Source organism: Coregonus clupeaformis, unplaced genomic scaffold, assembly GCF_020615455.1.
Source record: "Coregonus clupeaformis isolate EN_2021a unplaced genomic scaffold, ASM2061545v1 scaf0140, whole genome shotgun sequence".
In the NCBI taxonomy this organism is placed as follows: Eukaryota; Metazoa; Chordata; class Actinopteri; order Salmoniformes; family Salmonidae; genus Coregonus; species Coregonus clupeaformis.
In genome coordinates, this window is record NW_025533595.1 from 554866 (window position 1) to 573880 (window position 19015).

The following is a 19015-nucleotide window of genomic DNA, read 5'->3' on the forward strand; positions in this document are numbered from 1 at the left end:
GACATAGTGGAATGTTAGATAAACAGACTGACAACCAGGCTAGCACAGGCCTAGGCTTTGTTGTCAAACTAAAAGGCACCCATGTTCTCAATATGAATGTCTCAATTTATCAATGCCAATGCCACCCATCCCCTTGGCCTGGTCACGGACATGACAAATGTTCAGCTGCCGAGTTCTCAAGGTGCTGTGGATTTAGACATGCACCAGCCGGCAATTCCTGTGACAAGAATCGAAGATGAGATCATGCTGCATGCCTTTGCATCATTAATAATCCACCCAGATATCTCACACTTTGACCCTGCCCCTCTGGTCTGCATAGCTTCAGAATGGTATTCTCTCAGTGGGCATTTGTGGTACTTGGCCCACTCAGCATAGACTTTACATAGTCGACTGTGGTTTCCTATTTGATATGACCTCATACTTAACCCTAGTACCACATTCCTGAGATGGCAAAGCAGATTCCTCAAGCTGACACTCATTATCATTCTGCTCATAGAAATGTTTTGATGTATTGGCATGCCTGTATTGAAGTCTTTTGTGCTTGTTTCAGAGGAGAAGGGCTTCCAGCCAGTGGGGATGACCATGGCCTTGGACATCGAGTCACAGCCCAAAGAGGAGATTCGAGAGGTGTGAGGGAACACTCAGGATCATCGGCAGAAAAAGCTATAACTTAATGATCAGTGCAATTACACATGGATCAGCCACTAGGGCTTTGAGTCGTATAAACATTTAAGCAAAAAAAAAAAAAAGCAAAGTCGACCGTAAGCTATCTATGCCTTCGCTGTTATACCATGTTCTACATCTAAATCAGGGATGGATAACTTTGATTGGGGTGGGGGCCACAAAATCTGAACCGCTGAAAATGTTGCTGCTTAAAGCAAGTTTGCTGCAATTCTACACATTTTCCCATAGGGTGGAGAGAAATGTTTGCAGTTTTTTTAATATATCAGCGTGAGACTGACTAACAAAATCAATGGGGGCCCCCCCAGCCACTAATTCGACCATGATCACTACAACTTTAGATGGCTGGCCGCTAGATTAATTTACCAATCTTAAACATTTTAGCTGACATGGGCTAATTGATTGACTATTAGTGTCTGACATAAGAGGAAAACTGCTGATGGACAAATTTCAAAATTGCACCTTGTATATTCTACTATTTTAACTCGCAAGAGTAAGTTGGAGACCCCAACTAAGGAAATTGATCCGAGGGCCTTCAAAAGGTCCGCCAGTTGCACATCCCTGATCTAAATCGTGCCATATATATATATATATATTTCTTTCCAAGTATTTGTTGTAATATTATTTTATAAACATTGTTTGCTATGTAATATTTTGCGTCTCTATAGACTTGGTTTGTCCAGCTATTGCTTGTAATATGCACATTCAAGATGGATTTCAGTAGGTGATGTAACTATTAGTTACTGATTGTGGGCTAAAAGAGCTGTTGATAGAATGAAACAGAATGAATAATTCAAAAAAAATGGAAGACATGTTTGTAGATTTGATTGCTGAACCCAGCAGAAAAAAAAATGTATGCACTCACTAACTGTAAGTTGCTCTGGATAAGAGTGTCTGTTAAATGACTAAAATGTAAAAAAATAAAAAATAAAAAAAGCTGTTAGGCAAGTGTGTTGAGTGTTTATCTGTAAGCAAGCATATGATGTCAATTGTGTCCGATGTAAAAAATAAAAATAAAATAAGTCATTATAATCCTGTCATTTGGGCACAAAGGAAGACCTGGACAATATGCACACCCTGGACGTCACGAGCCCTGGAGGTCACGAGCGCATTGTGGCAGATTTGCACCGATTCACAAAACCACCTTACTAAGCACGATGGGAAGCTCTCTGAATGAGGGACAGCGGAAAGAGAAACAATGGTACCGGGAAAAAAAGGGGTTTGATAACACGTGAGGGGAAAGGCAGAGAACAGTGCGTGACACCGACAAGTATGAGAAAAAGGCATTTATCATGAGTTCAGATCATTGCTTCACACTCAATACTAGTCATGCCAGTTGATCAAATGTGTGGTTAAAGGGGGACAGCAGCAAATAGATGGGAGGTTCACAGTTACAACAAGGTTAAACTGGTATCAGACTAGAAACAAACAAACAAAAACAACATTCTAGTGACACAAAAAAATGAAATCACATTTCATTATAAAAATAATTCTAAAAAAAAGCACAGACAATATAAATTAAAAAGTGAATGCTTGGAACATAACCTCTGAATAATTATAGAATACTAATAGTAGAATGGTTCAAGTGCAGGAGTTTGCTGGAGTTTTCCCAATTTGAACGTGTTCCAACTACTGTCCCATTTGTTATCTGTAGTAAAACAAATCCTACATTTCGCTGGCTTTGACTGGAGTGGAAGAGCTGGTTGGCGGGGTGTGCTAGGATTGGCTAACGGCCCCTGTCAGCTTCATCTTCTGCTCAGCAGGAAGTGACCTCATGGCGCCCTCGAATTCCTGGGAGTGGCGCTGAGCGACGTCTCGGAGCAGCATGACCAGGGTGTTCTGGGTTTCTGGAAGACAAAGTCCAACATTGTTATTACATTGTTATAACGTTGTTATATCCACATAAGACAAAACATTGTTATTACATTGTTATAACGTTGTTATATCCACATAAGACAAAACATTGTTATTACATTGTTATAACGTTGTTATATCCACATAAGACAAAATTGCTACACAACGAGGTGAGGAAACCTGTCTAGATTTAAAGTTCTCGCCTGTGTCAAGATCCTTGGTTCCCAGGACGTGGCTGGAAGCAGATACTATTGGCTGAATGTGACTCAGGACCTAAGGACACAACATAAATATCAGTACTAAAATACAACAGATGGGTATGTAACAACACAATGACATTAGTCAACATGGAAGATCATGGTACCAGTGCAGGGTTCTGTGAGTAGAGCATGGCCAAGCAGCTGTACACAGTCTTATTCTCCTCCATGTCCTCCTTCAGAGGGAGGCGAGCCAGGAGGGCAGGGAACACCTAGGACAGACGGACGGACAGACGGACAGAGAGAGGAGTTAGCTAAGCGAGCATCACCGAGGACACTCAGTTCATCAACTTATGTGTCTGTATGTCAATAAGCCTGTGGCAAACTCTTACATTGTAAATCTAACATACAGCATTTGGGACATTAAAGAACTGGAGACAAGTCTACAGACACAGGTCGCAGATATTCTCAGAGGGCCCAAATCTTCCAGAGTCTTGCACACACCTCCAGTTAGGCAGTGGCCCGGTATTAAATCCCATGACCGAACGTGCATAGACAGTACCTGTTCCAGAGGAACGCCCTCCATGTTGCTCATGATCATCCTGCAGAGGGCAGCACACAGGTTGTCAATCACCCTCCTGTCCTGTTCTTTGGACAGCAGGTTGGAGAAGAGGGCCAGCATCATGGGGTAGTCTCTGGGAGGGACAGGAGTTGAGGAAAAGACCCTGGTCTTCTGGGACAGGTCAATACAATAGTAACAGATTCTAATGATATGGTCAGTGCTGGTCAATGGGTCTAGCTACTCATCTGAACCATAGCATGGAGTTATCAGTGATCAATCCTGAACACACACACATACACTTCATCATTATTGAGGGATACTGTGCGACGAGGGGTCCAGCAGCCTGGGCCATAGCTCCCAGTGCAAACACGCTGTTGTTGCGAACCTCACTGTCGCTGTCTCTCACCCCAGCCACCAGGACAGGCAGCAGCTGATTGGACAGTTTGCCGGCACAGGCCCTGCCCCCAGACACGTTGACCAGGGATTGCAGGATCTCTCCGAGCGTACCCACGGAGAAGGAACGGTCAGCCACCGTGCACGACGACTTCTAGAGGAAGAGGAACAAATCCACTCATTCAATACATATCTAACTCAATCTAACTACGTATCTGACTAAAGGTTTATCCTTTCTGTGCTTATGGTGACTTTTTTTGCAAACTCAAAATAAATTGTAGAATTTCAACACAAAATGAACTAGGAATTAGGTCTATTCATGTCTATATGGATGGCTTGTCAACTGGAGTTAATGACTTATTGTTATTTTAACACGATGCTAAGGGAGAAAGGGTGTAGTGAGGGTAGTGGGACTCACGGCCTTGTTCATGATGAGCGGCAGCAGCTCGTTGAGATAGGGCTGGAAGGTGTCCGCTGGGACGGCAGAGGCCAGCAGGGGGATCCCCTCGCCTGCAAACTCCTGCAGCATGGCGTCGTACTCCGCCTAAAACGTTCATATCATACGCACCACGTTCATATCATACGCACCACGTTCATATCATACGCACCACGTTCATATCATACGCACCACGTTCATATCACGCACACCATAGACTTGAAAGTACAGCCGATCCTGCCAGTGATGGAGTGTGATAAAAGAGAGGAAATCCCACCTGCTGCTCGTCATCTTCTGCCTCGTCTCCTCCTCCGTCCTGACAGACAGTCTGTAGAGAGACGGGGGGGGTCAAAGGTCAAAGGCTTATCAGAATATTTTCCTATTTTTACTGTAGACATTTTAGGCTATGACGCTCTATAGATAAAAATACACCTTATGGAACAGCGGGGACTGAAGAGAAGCACACAGGCACATGATAACATACGCACTCCACACACACGTACACATGGATTTTGTGTTGTAGATATGTGGTAGTAGAATAGTGGCCTGAGGGAACACACATAATGTGTTGTGAAATCTGTTGTGAAATGTAATGTCATGTTTTTTAAAATTGTATATAACTGCCTTAATGTGTTTGGACCCCAGGAAGAGTAGCTGCTGCCTTGGCAGGAACTAATGGGCATCCTTAATAAATACAAACACATATCCTGATTTCAGATATCCTCAATTAATTAATCTGGGAGATCCCGTCTGAAGTGCGCTCAGGCCCAGCTTGGTTGGTCTGGGCTCACCCTCTTCTTGAGCACGTCTCGGATGGCCTGGCTGATCTCCTGCAGGAGCCCGGGGCTCTGCAGTGCCTCCCCCTGGCAGGCCTTCAGCACGGCGTTCATGGCCTCCAGCACGCCCATCACCACTTGGCGCTCACGCTCACTGTGGACCGCCTCCAGGAAGCTGGGCAGTACCACACCCAGCAGCTTCTGCAGAGCTGAGGGATGGACGGAGGAAGAGAAGCACAATTCCATTTTTTGTTTTAGAGAGAGAGACAGAGAGAAAGAGAAAGAGACAGGTAGAGAGAGAGAGAGAGAGAGAGAGAGAGAGAGAGAGAGAGAGAGAGACAGAGAGAGAGAGAGACAGAGAGAGAGAGAGAGAGAGAGACAGGTAGAGAGAGAGAGAGAGAGAGACAAGTAGAGAGAGAGGTATAAAGAGAGAGGTATAGAGGGAGAGAGGTAAAGAGATATAGAGAGAGGTATAGAGAGAGGTATAGAGAGAGAGAGGTATAGAGAGAGAGAGAGGTATAGAGAGAGGTATAGAGAGAGAGCGGTATAGAGAGAGAGAGAGCGGTATAGAGAGCGGTATAGAGAGGTATAGAGAGAGAGAGAGAGAGAGAGAGATAAATATAAGAGAGAGAGAGCAAGAGAGGTATAGATATATGTGATGTGCACAGAGAGAGTGTGAGCGAGATACCCTGGTGGTTGGCCTCAGTGGGATTCTCCTGCCACACTTTGTGCTGAGCTCGGCAGAACTGGCCCATGGCCCCGAAGGCAGCCCTGCGCACATCCTCGTGGGGAAACTGAGGGGAGGGGGACACAGAATGCATGGTCAGAGATACACACACACACACACTGACTGAATGCCCTTCATGGCTCATTACACAGAGGGAGAGGGGGTGGATGAGCAGCGCTACAGTACTTACATCACGCAGCTCATAGACCTGCTGAAAGCTGGACTCCAGGAAGGGCTGGAAGGCAGCACTGAAGGGGTGAACAGGAAAGAAAAAAGACAGTAACTACTAATGGACTTGACGCTTTTCCCGGTGCTCAAAGTGCTGACATTGTATACGAGGGGAAATACACTACATGACCAAAAGTATGTGGACACCCGCTCATCGAACAGGTCAGGCGCAGGCCAGTCAAGTTCTTCCACAACGATCAACAAACCATTTCTGTACGGACCTCGCTCTGTGCATGGGGGAATTGTCATGCTGAAACAGGAAAAGGCCAAACTGTTGCCACAAAGTTGGAAGCACAGAATTGTCTGGAACGTCATTGTAAGATTTCCCTTAACTGGAACTAATGGGCCTAGCCCGAACCATGGAAAACAGCTCCAGACCATTATTCCTCCTCCACCAAACTTTACAGTTGGCACCATGCATTGGGGCAGGTAGCATTCTCCTGGCATCCGCCAAACCCAGATTCGTCCGCCGAACTGCCAGTTGGTGAAACATGAGTCATCACTCCAGAGAACGTGCTTCCACTGCTCCAGAGTCCAATGGGGGCAAGCTTTACACCACTCCAGCCGACACTTGGCATTGCACATGGTCATCTTAGGAGTGTGTGCGGCTGCTCGGCCATGGAAACCAATTTCATGAAGCTCCCAACGAACAGTTATTGTGCTGACGTTGCTTCCAGAGGCAGTTTGGAACGCGGTAGTGAGTGTTGCAACTGAGGACAGATCTTTACGCTCTACGTGCTTCAGCATTCATTGGCCCAGTTCTGTGAGCTTGTGTGGCCTACCACTTCGCGGCAGAGCCGTTGTTGCTTCTAGACGTTTCCACTTCACAATAACAGCACTTACAGTTAACAGGGCAGCTCAAGCAGGGCAGAAATTTGTTGAACCGACTTGTCCAGAAAGGTGGCATCCTATGACGGTGCCACATTGAACGTCACTGAGCTCTTCAGTAAGACCATTCTACTGCCATTGTTTGTCTATGGAGATTGCATGGCTGACAACCACCACTAAAGATCTCTATGCTCTTGAGTCTTTACCCGGTGTTGAAGGCAATCTCTCCCAGGGCATCACAGGCATCCTCCTTCTCATCAATGTAGGCGTTTTCTACACTGAACCTGGGGAATGGAGAGAGAGCACACGGATTAGGATGGGGATGGAGAGGTCCCTCTGCCTAGCTCAGTTCCGGAAAAACAACATGTTTTCAATTGACACCTTTTATGACAGCTGCCTTGAAGGCTGCTTTGGGAACCTTTGCATTGTGCCTGAACTAAAAAAGACCATCATCTCAGACACGTACCCGGCGATGTCTGGGTCCACAGTGTCAGTCACCTCGTCATCCAAAATGGTGTCACCCTGAGCCTCGTCATCATCATCATCATCATCATCCAGCAGGACAAACGCCTTGTCCTCCTCAAGGTGAGCCTGATCAGGGAGAAAATAAAGAGTTCATCAGAGGATATATTCTTTCAGACATACCAGGATACCAGGATCAACTCCATTTCAATTCAGTCCATTGAAAATGCCATTATGTATCTGTGGACTTTTAATTCATGCATTTCATTTAACGTCCTGAATTGGCTGAGTTGAAATGGAATACACTGCCAAGTCCTGAGTGGTGATAATAGGAAGGGGTTTGGAGCCATGAAGCCCATTGACTGACCGTGACTCCCTCTGTGGACTTGAGGGACAGAAGCATGATGGTGGTGATGGCAGTGAGGTGGGGGTTCAGACAGTCTGGACTCACTGTGGACACGGCCGAGAACAGGCTGTACCTGCACAGAGAGAGAGAGACAGAGAGGGGGGAAGATGGAGAGATGGATTCAACACAAAGTCATCAACAAGTCAGAAAACAGCCATGAACTCTGAAAGCCCACCCCAAAAGGCTGGCAGGACTTCTACTAGAGAGCGTGAGTATCTCAGACACACACAGACACCCGTTAACGACGTACGTGCAGCGGCGCAGGTCTGGGTCGTCGATGGCGTTGGTGAGATTGAGTCCCAGCTGAACACACTCTGCAGCCAGGGGGCTGAACACCTCCTTACCTATGGTGCGGGCCAACACTGACAGAGTATCTGAAAGGACAATGTATCCCTATCAATCCCCATTCACAGGTGACTCACAGTTAAGTCATCTTTACTACACAAGACGGGTTCTGATAGCTCAGTTAGTTGGAGCATAGTGCTATGAAATATGAGAGTTTTAAGTTTGAAACCTACCAGGGTCACATACAGTATACTATCAAATCTAAGCTGTCAGTCGTATTGACTAAAAGTGTCTGCCGAGTGACCACATCAAACTGACTAAGCCTTAGAGATAGTTAGCCTACCCAGAGCCTGTGTCTGCAGAGCCCTCATCTCATCCCTGGTGTCAGTGAGGAAGCTCTTCAGACTCTCAATGACAGGCAGGAAGTAAGGAACTAGCTTCTCCTTGGCTGCATTGGCTGAAAGGAAGAGAAGGGATAAAGGGTTAATAGAGTTAGTGATATACACACCACTTGCATCTCAACAGTCTCAAGTGCCTTCCTATACTTGTGTCCTCTCCATCTGCACTGATCTGAAAACATAGGATCGTTTTTAAAACAACCGGGACTACCTTTTACCTTTCAGATCAGTGTGGATGAAGGAAGACACAAGAGCTAGATTATTGAGATGTAACATGCTCTGTTGAAAGGCCCAATCCTAAATGGACTTCTGCAGTGTGTTACCTATAGCTCCTATGGCACTGACAGCCAGCTCTTTGAGCTTCAGGTTCTCTGCGTTGCTGAGGGCAGACAACATGGTCTCCATCAGGGTGGGCAGGTAGGGTTCGATCTCCGACCCTGATAGGGGGATGAAACACTGTTAGTGAAAACATCAGCACAGAACAGAGGAGAAGACTAATTCAACCTCATCTTATGGGTTCCTTGAAAGTAGTCTAAGGACGAGACTAAAGAACAAGAGAGTCGGTGACTGTTTACCTAGCTACAGTTTATCTATTATAGAACATAACAGAACCAAATAATAGCAAGAGAGATGGGTATGGATCAGGATAACGTGAACGGGAGGATCCTCACCCAGGTTTTCCAGGAAGTTCTCCAGGGCGTAGAAGGCCTTGGTGACGTGTCCGATCTTGGCCTGGTTCAGAGCAGACATGTAGCCCAGCAACAGAGGCATCAGCTCGGCACAGTACTTACTGACCTCGGGCTGCAGGTGCTCCGAGAACTGGCCCAGGGCAAAGAGGCCGGCGCTGCGGACCACCTGGTTACTGTCTGACAGACTCTGGCACACTGTCTGCAACATGGAGGCCAGCATCCTGACAGACAGACAGAGTGGGATTAGCAGGAAAAATACAATCTCACCATTTGAATAATCTGAAAAAGTCAAACCATGCCTCTGGTTTATAGCTACCTCACACACTGAAGGACTGGACATTGCCAGGTGTAAAACTTTAAAACATTTAATAAACTGGTTTTTGGACAGGAAGCCACTGAATACACATCAGAAACAGCATTGCACAGGGGACTCACTTGGTCCGTATGTGGTCGGCACAGCCCTCAGCCAACACTGCCAGACACATCAGGCCAGCTTTCCTCTCATAAGGGTTCTCACTGGCCAGGCACGCTTGAGTCAGCGGCATCTGATGGACACACCATGGGTCAGACATACATACTTACTAAAACCATATGTACTTCTATGCATGGAAATTGGTGTACCTCAGTACAAGACCGCAAATTAGTAATAAATACTACTGCTGCTGCTACAATCATACCGCTACGTCACGGAGATGATAACAACATCAATTGAATTGACTGATTGGCAGGCAAATGATATATGAAGGAAGTGAGTGTGTTCACTAACCAGTTGGTGGAATAGTTTCTCAGGGGGCATGTGAAGAGCCATGGTGTCAATAACCTGCAAACAAAAACACATTCTATTTCAAACAGACATTAAAATTCACGCACAAAATGTGTTGCTCTCCAAAACAACATCCCCTATTTTCTGTGCATTATATTCTGCTATTCTTTATTTTCTTTGCTGTATGCCAGTCCAACAACAGAAGGGAAGTTGACCTGAGCAGCAAAGTGTTTGGGACTCTCGTTGTCAGTGTCGTCCTCATTGCTGTTCTCTTCGTCCTCAGGGTCCTCCTCCCCAGGTGGGGGCGCTGCACTCAGCACGGGGAACACTGTCTGCAGGATGGGATTGAGCAACTTCTGCTTTAACACTGTCTGAAGGGGAGAGAGAGAACAGCCAAGCATACATCACTTGACAAGCTCCACATATTTTAAGGAGAAAGGTTCATCTCTATGGTCTGAAGTGGTTTCCTCTCCTCTGAAAACACAGGCTAGGGAATTTGCGTTCACCTGTCCTTTTATTTGGTGAGAAGGGGGAAAGGAGACATGGGATGACGCCACTTGAGAGACATTATTGACATATACCTCAATTTAAGGACAAACAAGCTCACTGGAGGGTGAATGTAGGGCATCCATTTATATCGGGTGACTTACCTTGCTCTTGAGTCGGATGAGAAAAGCGATGCAGGACAGAGCCTTCACACGCAGGGAGTCGGTCAAAGTGATGTCTGCACTGACCTGAGACACACATGTACACATTTCATTGTCAACAAGACAAACCATGACATTTCCTACAATGGCATATAAGCTAAAAGTCATTAGAAATATTATTAGAGCTTCTTGTTCTCACCTCCAAGCAGAAGTGGACAATTTCAGCGATGTGTGGGACAATGATGGAAACCTCACTCTCCATCAGTTCATCCAACACCTCCATGGCCTCACTGGCCTGATCCTGGTCAACACATAGAAACAGTCCAATAACACCTCCATGGCCTCACTGGGACAATAGTGCTTTCAAGGCTCCATTTAACAGTCATCCCTGAAGACTGGTGCAATCATCAGTGCAGCTATTAAGGGCTGACATATTGAACTATCCCCTACCTGGTCTGCCTTGATGAGGTGTTTGAGAGCAATGATCAGTGTTGGGATGAGGGAGCGCATTAGGTTCTGAAAGACACAAGATATTTCATTTCAACACAGCCATGAAGGATACTGGTAGACTAAACTTCTGTTCACTCCAAAAGGGCATCAAATAGATTGATTCTGGCCTCACCATCTCCTCTGTGCCAGTGTAGGCAGTCATAGCAGTGAGGGTGAGGATGCTGTAGTACATGGCTGTGGGGTTGTCCAGGTCTTGCAGCACGGTGCCAAACAGCTGCAGCAGTTGGCGGTAGTGGGGCTTGAAGGACTCCGGGTTGGACTCCACCACTTTGCTGAGCAAGAGTAGACCCACCTGAGAGAAACATTTTGATCTATGCATATCCTGACCAATCAGTGAGCAACCATCAAGAGCTCCAATCAAATCCACATACAGCACAACCTCTCTGTGTTTACGTTGTCAGGACAAGCCAATGGAAGTCATTCTTTATTATCCCATGAATTACAACTAATAGATTGCAGTGTTTTAGTTCTACCTATAGAAGCTGGTACCTGTCTGTCCGTTGGGTTGTTGCTCTTGGTGGACTGGTTAAGGAGTGCGAATAGAGCAGGCCAGCGGTCTGGCGTCTCGTGTTTGACCATCACTGCACTGAGCTGCGAGAGGGAGTGGCGCACTGCGTGTCTGGAAACAGAGACAGGTGTTATTGTCAAGTTCAGATGTAGCAAGTTTAATTGGTGTGTACGGATGAGTTAGTGGTTATGGTCCGATACAGCTTCTAGCTATACATCTGTATGATAACCCATTGTATTTCCAGTATGTCTAGTTTTCCACCTCAAAAAAAATATGTGACTGTGTTTTTATGTAAAGGATCAAAGATACTTACTCTGTCTCCTGCTGGAAAGCTTGTAGGACCACTGCTTTCAGACTATGAAGCAAGAAAAACCCCATCTCAAATACAATGGAAATGTAAAACAAATCAAACTTAATTCAACAGTCCAATACAGAGGACTTGAAAATGGCTGATTGCTGGGGAATTAGACAACAAAGGGCATCCAACCTTTCTCTGTGATCAGGGCTAATCTTCTTCCAATGCTTCTTCACTCTCATCCTCAACATCACTGCAGCTGACTGGCGGATCTGATGAGAGGGGGGGGGACAACAATTAATTATCTGATGAGAGCCTGCAATAAGCCGCACAAAGAGAACACCACATGCAAACTCCTGGGTTCCACATATATATCACATTTAGCTGGCATCTTCACACAGATGATAAGTGTTAGTGTAACTCATGTGTAACCTACATACCTGTGAGTTCTGGGACCCAGTCATGACAGCACACAACGCTGGGATGATGGCTGGGTCTTTAAAAGCCAGCTTCAACTGGGCGGTGGCCTGTAGGGAAAAAACATATTGGATATGGCGAATACTAACTGAATAAAGAAAGCTAGCCAGGCAGCTAAAACGTTAGTGAACTGTCAAGTTTATAAAGTGATGGACAGTGTAGGAAAATAATTGTCTGTTAGCCACACTCGTTCGTGACATAATTTGGCTTGCTAACGTTACGTTAGCAATAGCTGTCCATTTTGATAACTAACGTTAACAGTTAACGTTAGATAGCCGGTTGGTGCTTGTTACCAAAGCATGCCAGGGTAACGTTAACTGTCAATCCCAATTTCACAGGCTCAATCAGGAGAGTCCACTCCTTACCTGCTGAATAACCGCATTGTCAGGCTGCGTGAGCTGTAAGAGAATCTGCTCTAGTTCCCCAGACATCTTGGCTCTTCCAAAATCTCAGTGCTTCTGAGATTTTATGTTATTATTCAAAATTATGCGCAAACTGTCACGCTAAAATATGATCCTTGACAGGGCTAAACTGGGAGAGCGCTCTGAATGGTCAAGTTTAGACAGTGCGCTAACTCGACTCATACGTCAACTAATTATCTCTAACTAGTTAGCAACTTTGCTAGCTAGCGTATCAAAATAGTTATGGGTAAATGTTCTCCACCGGTTTTAGGAACCCAAAAAAGGCGGCGGTTGAGGTTCGAGTGTCAATCCCAGTCTGGTTCATTCCATTAAATTGCCACGCGGGACAGTACCAAGCCATGGAGTGTTCCACGTGAACAGTGTTGTTAAGGGCACATATTGAAATACACACCAAAACCAGTTACACAAGTGTACAGCGCCTGCTTTTGGGCGGAGGGCAAACATGATCACCATTGTTAGTGAGCAAACTACAGTATAATATTCTTGCATGAGTGCATGTCTAATTCTACACGTTTTCAAGTTGTAAAAACGTTGTTGTTGTAGTTGAGCATGTCTCAATTGACATGCATAGTAGTATGAGGTGTAAATTTGCACTTTTAGGCAACAAAAGAGAGCGTCCCTCGTCTCACACCGTGACACTGAAGAAATCCATTACCGAAAAAACAACTTGCCTGACATTTAAGTCATTTAGCAGACGCTCTTATCCAGAGCGACTTACAGGAGCATTTAGGGTTAAGTGCCTTGCTTAAGGGCACATCGACAGATTTTTCATCTAGTCGGCCCGGGGATTAGAACCAGCGACCTTTCGGTTACTGGCACAACGCTCTTACCCACTAAGCTACCTGCCACCCTTACCGAGAGTCCTGTTCCTAGCTGTTGTTTTCATTGGCACAATATTTTTTGTATGCACAAGGTGAGGAACTCACTTTTTTTTATATAATAGGTATTTCTCCCTTGGTGCAGCAAAACAAAACAAGACTTCCACACAATCCTATTTTCACCTTTTAACAATCAAATAAAGACCTGCCCACGAACTGCTGGTAATAGATAGAGACACACTGACCTATGCCATAACATGCAGTTACATTTGTCCATGTTGTTTTGGGCATCTACAAAGGATACTAAATGCAATTCAAATAAAATATCCCTATGATTTAAATACTAAATGCATTTAGAATAAAAAAAAACATTTAGGATACTACTTTAGCTACATCTTCTATTCACTTGCCTACCCCCACAACTACCCCCCCCCCCCAAAAAAAAAACACATACACACCCCACACCTATCAACTCCCTCTGCCCAGGTAAAGATCAGTAGCTATGCTAATAGTCCCATAGGCTCAACATTATCACATATTTTCACCACTAACTGAACAATTACAAGTTCAATGCAGCCAAGGAGGTAGACTAAAAACAAGCATTTGAATGGTAATTCTTGGCCCAGTTTGGTCCCGTTTGTGAAAGCATTGCTACCAGGTGTTGACTGCATTTACATGTCCACCCATTGTAGCCGATTGTCTACATGTCCAGCCATTGTAGCCGATTGTCTCCAAATTGCCCGAAGTGAGCGACAAAAATCTGTATTTGAGGAGGGAAAATGGCTCAGGTAGAAAGTGATCAGTGATCACCTACCTTGTGTTTGAGTTGTACAGCATGGTCAACAGCACACTGTGAGAGACATGTAGATTCTGGCTTCAATTTGCACTTTTAAGCCAAACAATACAGATACATTACAAGACCTATAGATTAAATAATGGAGTGATAATCACATCTAACCAAGTGGAGTTGTCCCCTGACCCGGGTCTATGTCCTATGTCTGGGCAAAACTTGGGAGATTAAAACAGTCTGTAGGATACATACTAGTCAATGTTGGCATTGAATTCCAATAGCAAATTCAATACATTTCTGTAGGTTAAATGAATACATCTACAGTATTTCTACCACTCACAGCCACCATTGCTAAACACATTTTTGTAGCCTTTCTCTATAATTCAAGCATAATGCACCACCAGCAGTTGAGGTCCCTATTGCCTTGAGGCTACCTGAACAACAATGGGACAGCTCTGAAGAGACACTTTATGGCAGAGATGTAAGAGAATGAACATTCTGATCCGAGGAGAAATGTAATCATGTTTGACATGCGTTAGAAATGAGGCCTACACATAGAAGTGATATGACACTATGATTGACATGTGTTATAAATGAGGCCTACACATAGAAGTGATATGACACTATGATTGACATGTGTTATAAATGAGGCCTACACATAGAAGTGATATGACACTATGATTGACATGTCACTTATAGTGTTAACAATTCAAAAGTTGACTATAAAAAATGTGTAGGGCCTATCAAATTAAAATATAAGAGAAGCAGACTCTGCACAAAACTGTACTCATTAAAGTTTACATTTTGCAGACGCTCTTATCCAGAGCGACTTACAGGAGCAATTAGGGTTAAGTGCCTTGCTCAAGGGCACATCGACAGATTTTTCACCTAGTCGGCTCGGGGATTAGAACGAGCGACCTTTCGGTTACTGGCACAACGCTCTTAACCACTAAGCTACCACCACATGAATCAAACGTAGTCTTTTCAAGGTGAAGAGGGGATGAAATGTGAGATATACTACACAGACACACTATTACAAAATACTTTGACCATTAAGTGTCCACTCATTGTGTGACTTATTATTAATGAAACTTTTGAACTCATATATGTTTTAAAATATAAATGGTGATGATTTTACGGATATCTGATATATATGTTGGATAATGACTAATAAATTGCACCAAAATAAACCAACCATCAAATAGTTTCTGCCAAATACATTTTAAAAAACATTCTGAGAAAACTATTTTGATTCTTCAAATGACTCGTTCAAGAAATACAGTAAAACTTTAGGGGAGTGATTAAATGATTAAATGACTACAATATAAATACATGTCATTTCTTCTGAATGGACCTTTCAAGGGGCGCGGCCTCAACGCCACGATACCGGAATGGCTGAGACCTGACCCACACCTTTCCCTATAAATACCACCCCAGAATCGATGGAGAGTACAATATTAAAATTATTTCTTCAATGCAAGGGAAACGCTGTTACTACTACAACTTTGGTGGTTTCCAGGTGTTGGTAAAGTTAGTTTATACTAGCTAGCTACACCAAGAAGCTTTAAAACTTCTGCAAGGTTAGCTGCAGCATCCTCTAATTTTTTTGTGTGTGGCTTTTTGGGCGACCGTGACAAGTTTGGACATTTCTTGCTTGCAAAGAGGGCCAGTAGAAGAAATGGCAGATTGGAAGTTACCAGTAAGCTACAACCAATCCTACCACGGCTTTGCTTATGGTCTCATGTACCAAGCAGGGGCTGAGCAAAATCATCCCAACTTCTCCGGCTGGGCAGAGGCGGTGTACAACTCTGGGGTCAGCGGCGGCTACCACTTGCAAGCGCAGCATCAATCACCACCCAAGAGTCCCGAATACAACATTGGAGCTAGCAATTCCCACTACCCAGGTTCTGTCATGTATCTCGGCGACCCTCACAGCCATACTCCGAGTGGGCGCCTTTTCATTTCCCATAACCGGCCTCCATATGATCAGCGGCCGAAGGAGACGGAACAGCCAAGTAGCAACACTCCAAGCGAATCCGAGTCGCACAGATCACCAGGTAAATAGCTAGCCAAGTTAGTTAACATTACATTGGTTGTTTTGTGCTAGCTGGTTAAGAGCAGGTGTCTTTCCTTGTAAATATGGCCTACCGTACTCTAGGTAGTTTGTCTATGAAGCAGACTGTATGAAAACTAACTAAGTCGCTCTGGATAAGAGCGTCTGCTAAATGACTAAAATGTAAATGTATTGCCGACACAGTGGTAGTTATTGTACTGTACTTGCATTTGCTGGGTCTCTGGCTAAAGTAACGATCTCCCTCTCAAACAAGGTCCGTATGTTTGTATCAAACGCCATCTTGCTAACTACATGTTTGTGCTTGCGAACCGCCAAAAGTGTCCACTCTGGCGCGAGGGTTTACGGTTGGTCTGACTGCGTGGACAATGGTGCCACGCTGTGGCGTCATCGTGAACTGTTCAAATTCAACCAAGCCAAAATGCAGACTATGTACCGACAAGTGTACAACCTTCTCTCCTAATTTCTCGCTCAGATTCTTGGAGTTCGGAGAACAGCAACCCTCAAGCCAACCCCGCCACCTGTGTGAAAAAGGAGTTGGACGAGGAGACTGACAGTGTAAGCCCAGATGGTAGTGAGCATGTCTCCAGCTCCTACCCAGAGGAGAACACAAGCTTACAAATTATGGGGAGTGAGGACAACGCCGTGCAGTCGTTGCCCCCTTCTCTCCCAGAGAAAGCTGGCAAAAACAACCCCAGACAAAAAGCTCGGACTGCTTTCTCAACAGGCCAAATGGATGCCCTGACCCATCGGTTTAACATGCAGAGGTATCTCTCCCCTGCTGAGATGAAGGCCCTGGCTGAGCTGACGGGGCTAACTTACAAACAGGTGCGTTTCTTGATTAGCCTACTGTTATGAGCATAACCCACTCTTCACCAATGTGTCAAATCATACATTTAGCTGGTATTTGCTTCAGATGTTGGACTAATTTATATGCATGTGTTTTCCCCTCTTGTAGGTAAAAACATGGTTCCAGAATCGCAGGATGAAACTGAAGAGGCACCAGAAAGACAACAGTTGGGAATCGGCTGGCTACCTCAACATGCCACCACGCCCTCAGGTGAGCACAATTATAATGCTGTGTAAACCTGCAAAATAGACGTGTTCCTTTCCTAGTTGAAATGTTTGGTTATGTTGTACAATACTAAATTTGCATTTATAATAAATTATATATTTAACTCAAACTACAGTCTATTATTGCTCCACCAGTTGTCTAGCTTGTGCATGCTGTTGGTCGGTAACAGAGGCAATAGGCTTGGACATAGTGACGAGACCTGTCCCCAGTCTGGACAATGTCTTAACGGCAGGATGCAACATCGTTACACACATCAGCGCTTTAGCTTCACGCTGACCTTTGGTGATATTAACCACCATCTCTCTTTTCTAGTTTCAGGGAGAACCCCAAACGCAGCGCCAGGACCAAGAGTTCCGAGAGGCCATGTTCAAGAAGAGCCCTCAGCAGAACCTGCCTTACTACACTGGTGGATACCCTCAGCCATCCTCCTTTCCCCCCCAGCCCCCGGGAAACTGGCCCCCAGCTGTGACCCACTAAGTACCTAGATGGTTTCTACAGCACAGCATGGGCAGTGTAAAACACCACTCCAGCATCAAGTGACGAAGGGAACCCTACTCACACAAACGGCTCCATGCGCATGACCCTGTTTTCACTATGCTAGCCAATAACCCACACAGGTGAACGTCTCGGTGGTAAATCGACTGTTGTTTTTGTAAACGTATTACAATTTGTTTTGAAAGATTCTTACAATTAATGTTGAGATTCAGACACTGGTCATTCTCAAATGATGCCCGGGGTGTTGGCTAATTAGATCAATCCATCTTAATCATTTGCAGGAACTTTTATCCCTTGTTCATATGTTTTATCACAAAAAAAGTGGCCTTATTTTTATATACCTTCCAGAGTTCTTACCAGAGTATTTAATATCGTTGAAGGGTTCTTTGCTCCTTGTGCTTTGACACTCCCAACTCTGACAAAATGTTGCTGTGTCTGTTGGAAGTGGCAAGGTTTTATTCCATCACTATTAAACTACTGCTGCTACGTGGGACACTTCTCACTGCACTGAGGGTTTGTGGTTCCAAGCTGCAGCAGTATGATCTTCAATATTACTTCTATGTGTTTTGTTTTAAGTGTGTGGCACTGCCTTGCCCTCCATGTTAGGGTTTTGTTCAGTAGGCCCAAAACTGGAAAATGTATTGGAACTGACATGTGTTCAGATTGGGTAAAATCAAGTACTGCCTCTCCAGTTTTCAAGGTTTGGTGCCCCAGAACATTTCCCAGATTTTAAAAGTTATGCTTTTTTTTTTTTTTTTTTTTTTATTAACTATTTGTATCATAAACCCTGTTGGTGCACAGGCCACCTGTAATGAAATGATGTGGTCTTGGTGCTGGGATTTACTTTTCTGTCTTGATTACACAGGGCCTTTTTTTTAATATTTTAAAAAGAGGCAGATGTGTTTGGTGAACCTGCCAACTGATCTGGTATAAATGTAAATGTTAATAGCTCCACACTGAGCCACACCGAATGCTTTGACCAGGGTTTTTGGACTGGGTGTACAAATAAAGCATGTCTTATCCCAGCAAACACTAACTCCATACTTGGTTTGAGGTTGGGCCTCTACAACGTGTGCGGTATTAAGAGGGCAGCCATGTTCAGAGTGGGACGTACAGGTAAACAGTAACTTTGATTGGATAGGATTTCAGCAGCCATTTTCATTCTTTGCTGCTTTTGTATTAATCCCAAAGCTGTCCCAAGTAAATGGAGACTAACTTTACT

General features: G+C 44.7%; 2 protein-coding genes across 5 annotated transcripts; one reads left to right on the forward strand and one right to left on the reverse strand.

Moving 5' to 3' along the window:
• Window positions 1-1952: 1952 nt before the first annotated feature.
• On the reverse strand, window positions 1953-16532 carry LOC121549688 (importin-4). Of its 4 annotated transcripts, none has more exons than XM_041861522.2 (29): window positions 16434-16532; window positions 12086-12172; window positions 11838-11917; window positions 11664-11705; window positions 11332-11461; window positions 10955-11134; window positions 10783-10848; window positions 10532-10633; window positions 10336-10419; window positions 9901-10056; window positions 9689-9742; window positions 9358-9467; window positions 8905-9143; window positions 8557-8670; window positions 8179-8292; window positions 7801-7924; window positions 7512-7623; window positions 7149-7273; window positions 6889-6966; window positions 5817-5874; window positions 5588-5693; window positions 4915-5108; window positions 4401-4451; window positions 4106-4231; window positions 3615-3841; window positions 3295-3427; window positions 2900-3004; window positions 2739-2808; window positions 1953-2528 (listed from the first exon to the last, which is right to left on the reverse strand). In XM_041861522.2, the coding sequence occupies exons 1-29, from the start codon at window positions 16503-16505 to the stop codon at window positions 2398-2400; spliced, it is 3270 nt and encodes a 1089-aa protein (XP_041717456.1). In that variant the 5' UTR covers window positions 16506-16532; the 3' UTR covers window positions 1953-2397. The 4 variants fall into 4 exon arrangements, with proteins under 4 accessions (XP_041717456.1, XP_041717454.1, XP_041717457.1 ...); XM_041861520.2 differs by having other exon boundaries at window positions 10955-11164; XM_041861523.2 differs by lacking the exon at window positions 16434-16532 and adding an exon at window positions 12488-12897.
• On the forward strand, window positions 15524-18667 carry LOC121549689 (homeobox protein NANOG). Its single transcript, XM_041861525.2, has 4 exons — window positions 15524-16209; window positions 16699-17051; window positions 17182-17283; window positions 17611-18667. Exons 1-4 carry the CDS (start codon window positions 15831-15833, stop codon window positions 17773-17775), a joined length of 999 nt encoding a protein of 332 aa, XP_041717459.1. The 5' UTR covers window positions 15524-15830; the 3' UTR covers window positions 17776-18667.
• The last annotated feature ends 348 nt before the right edge of the window (window positions 18668-19015 follow it).

Excerpts from the sequence above, each read along its gene's own strand:
- LOC121549689 (XM_041861525.2), top strand. The coding sequence starts at position 15,831 with ATGGCAGATTGGAAGTTACCAGTAAGCTACAACCAATCCTACCACGGC. Across the intron at positions 16,210-16,698 it reads CGAGTCGCACAGATCACCAG|ATTCTTGGAGTTCGGAGAAC; the intron begins GTAAATAGCTAG and ends TTTCTCGCTCAG. Across the intron at positions 17,284-17,610 it reads ACATGCCACCACGCCCTCAG|TTTCAGGGAGAACCCCAAAC; the intron begins GTGAGCACAATT and ends TCTCTTTTCTAG.
- LOC121549688 (XM_041861520.2), bottom strand. The coding sequence starts at position 16,505 with ATGGCGTTTGATACAAACATACGGACCTTGTTTGAGAGGGAGATCGTT. Across the intron at positions 10,420-10,531 it reads TTGTCCACTTCTGCTTGGAG|GTCAGTGCAGACATCACTTT; the intron begins GTGAGAACAAGA and ends TGTGTGTCTCAG. Across the intron at positions 9,468-9,688 it reads AGAAACTATTCCACCAACTG|ATGCCGCTGACTCAAGCGTG; the intron begins GTTAGTGAACAC and ends TGTGTCCATCAG.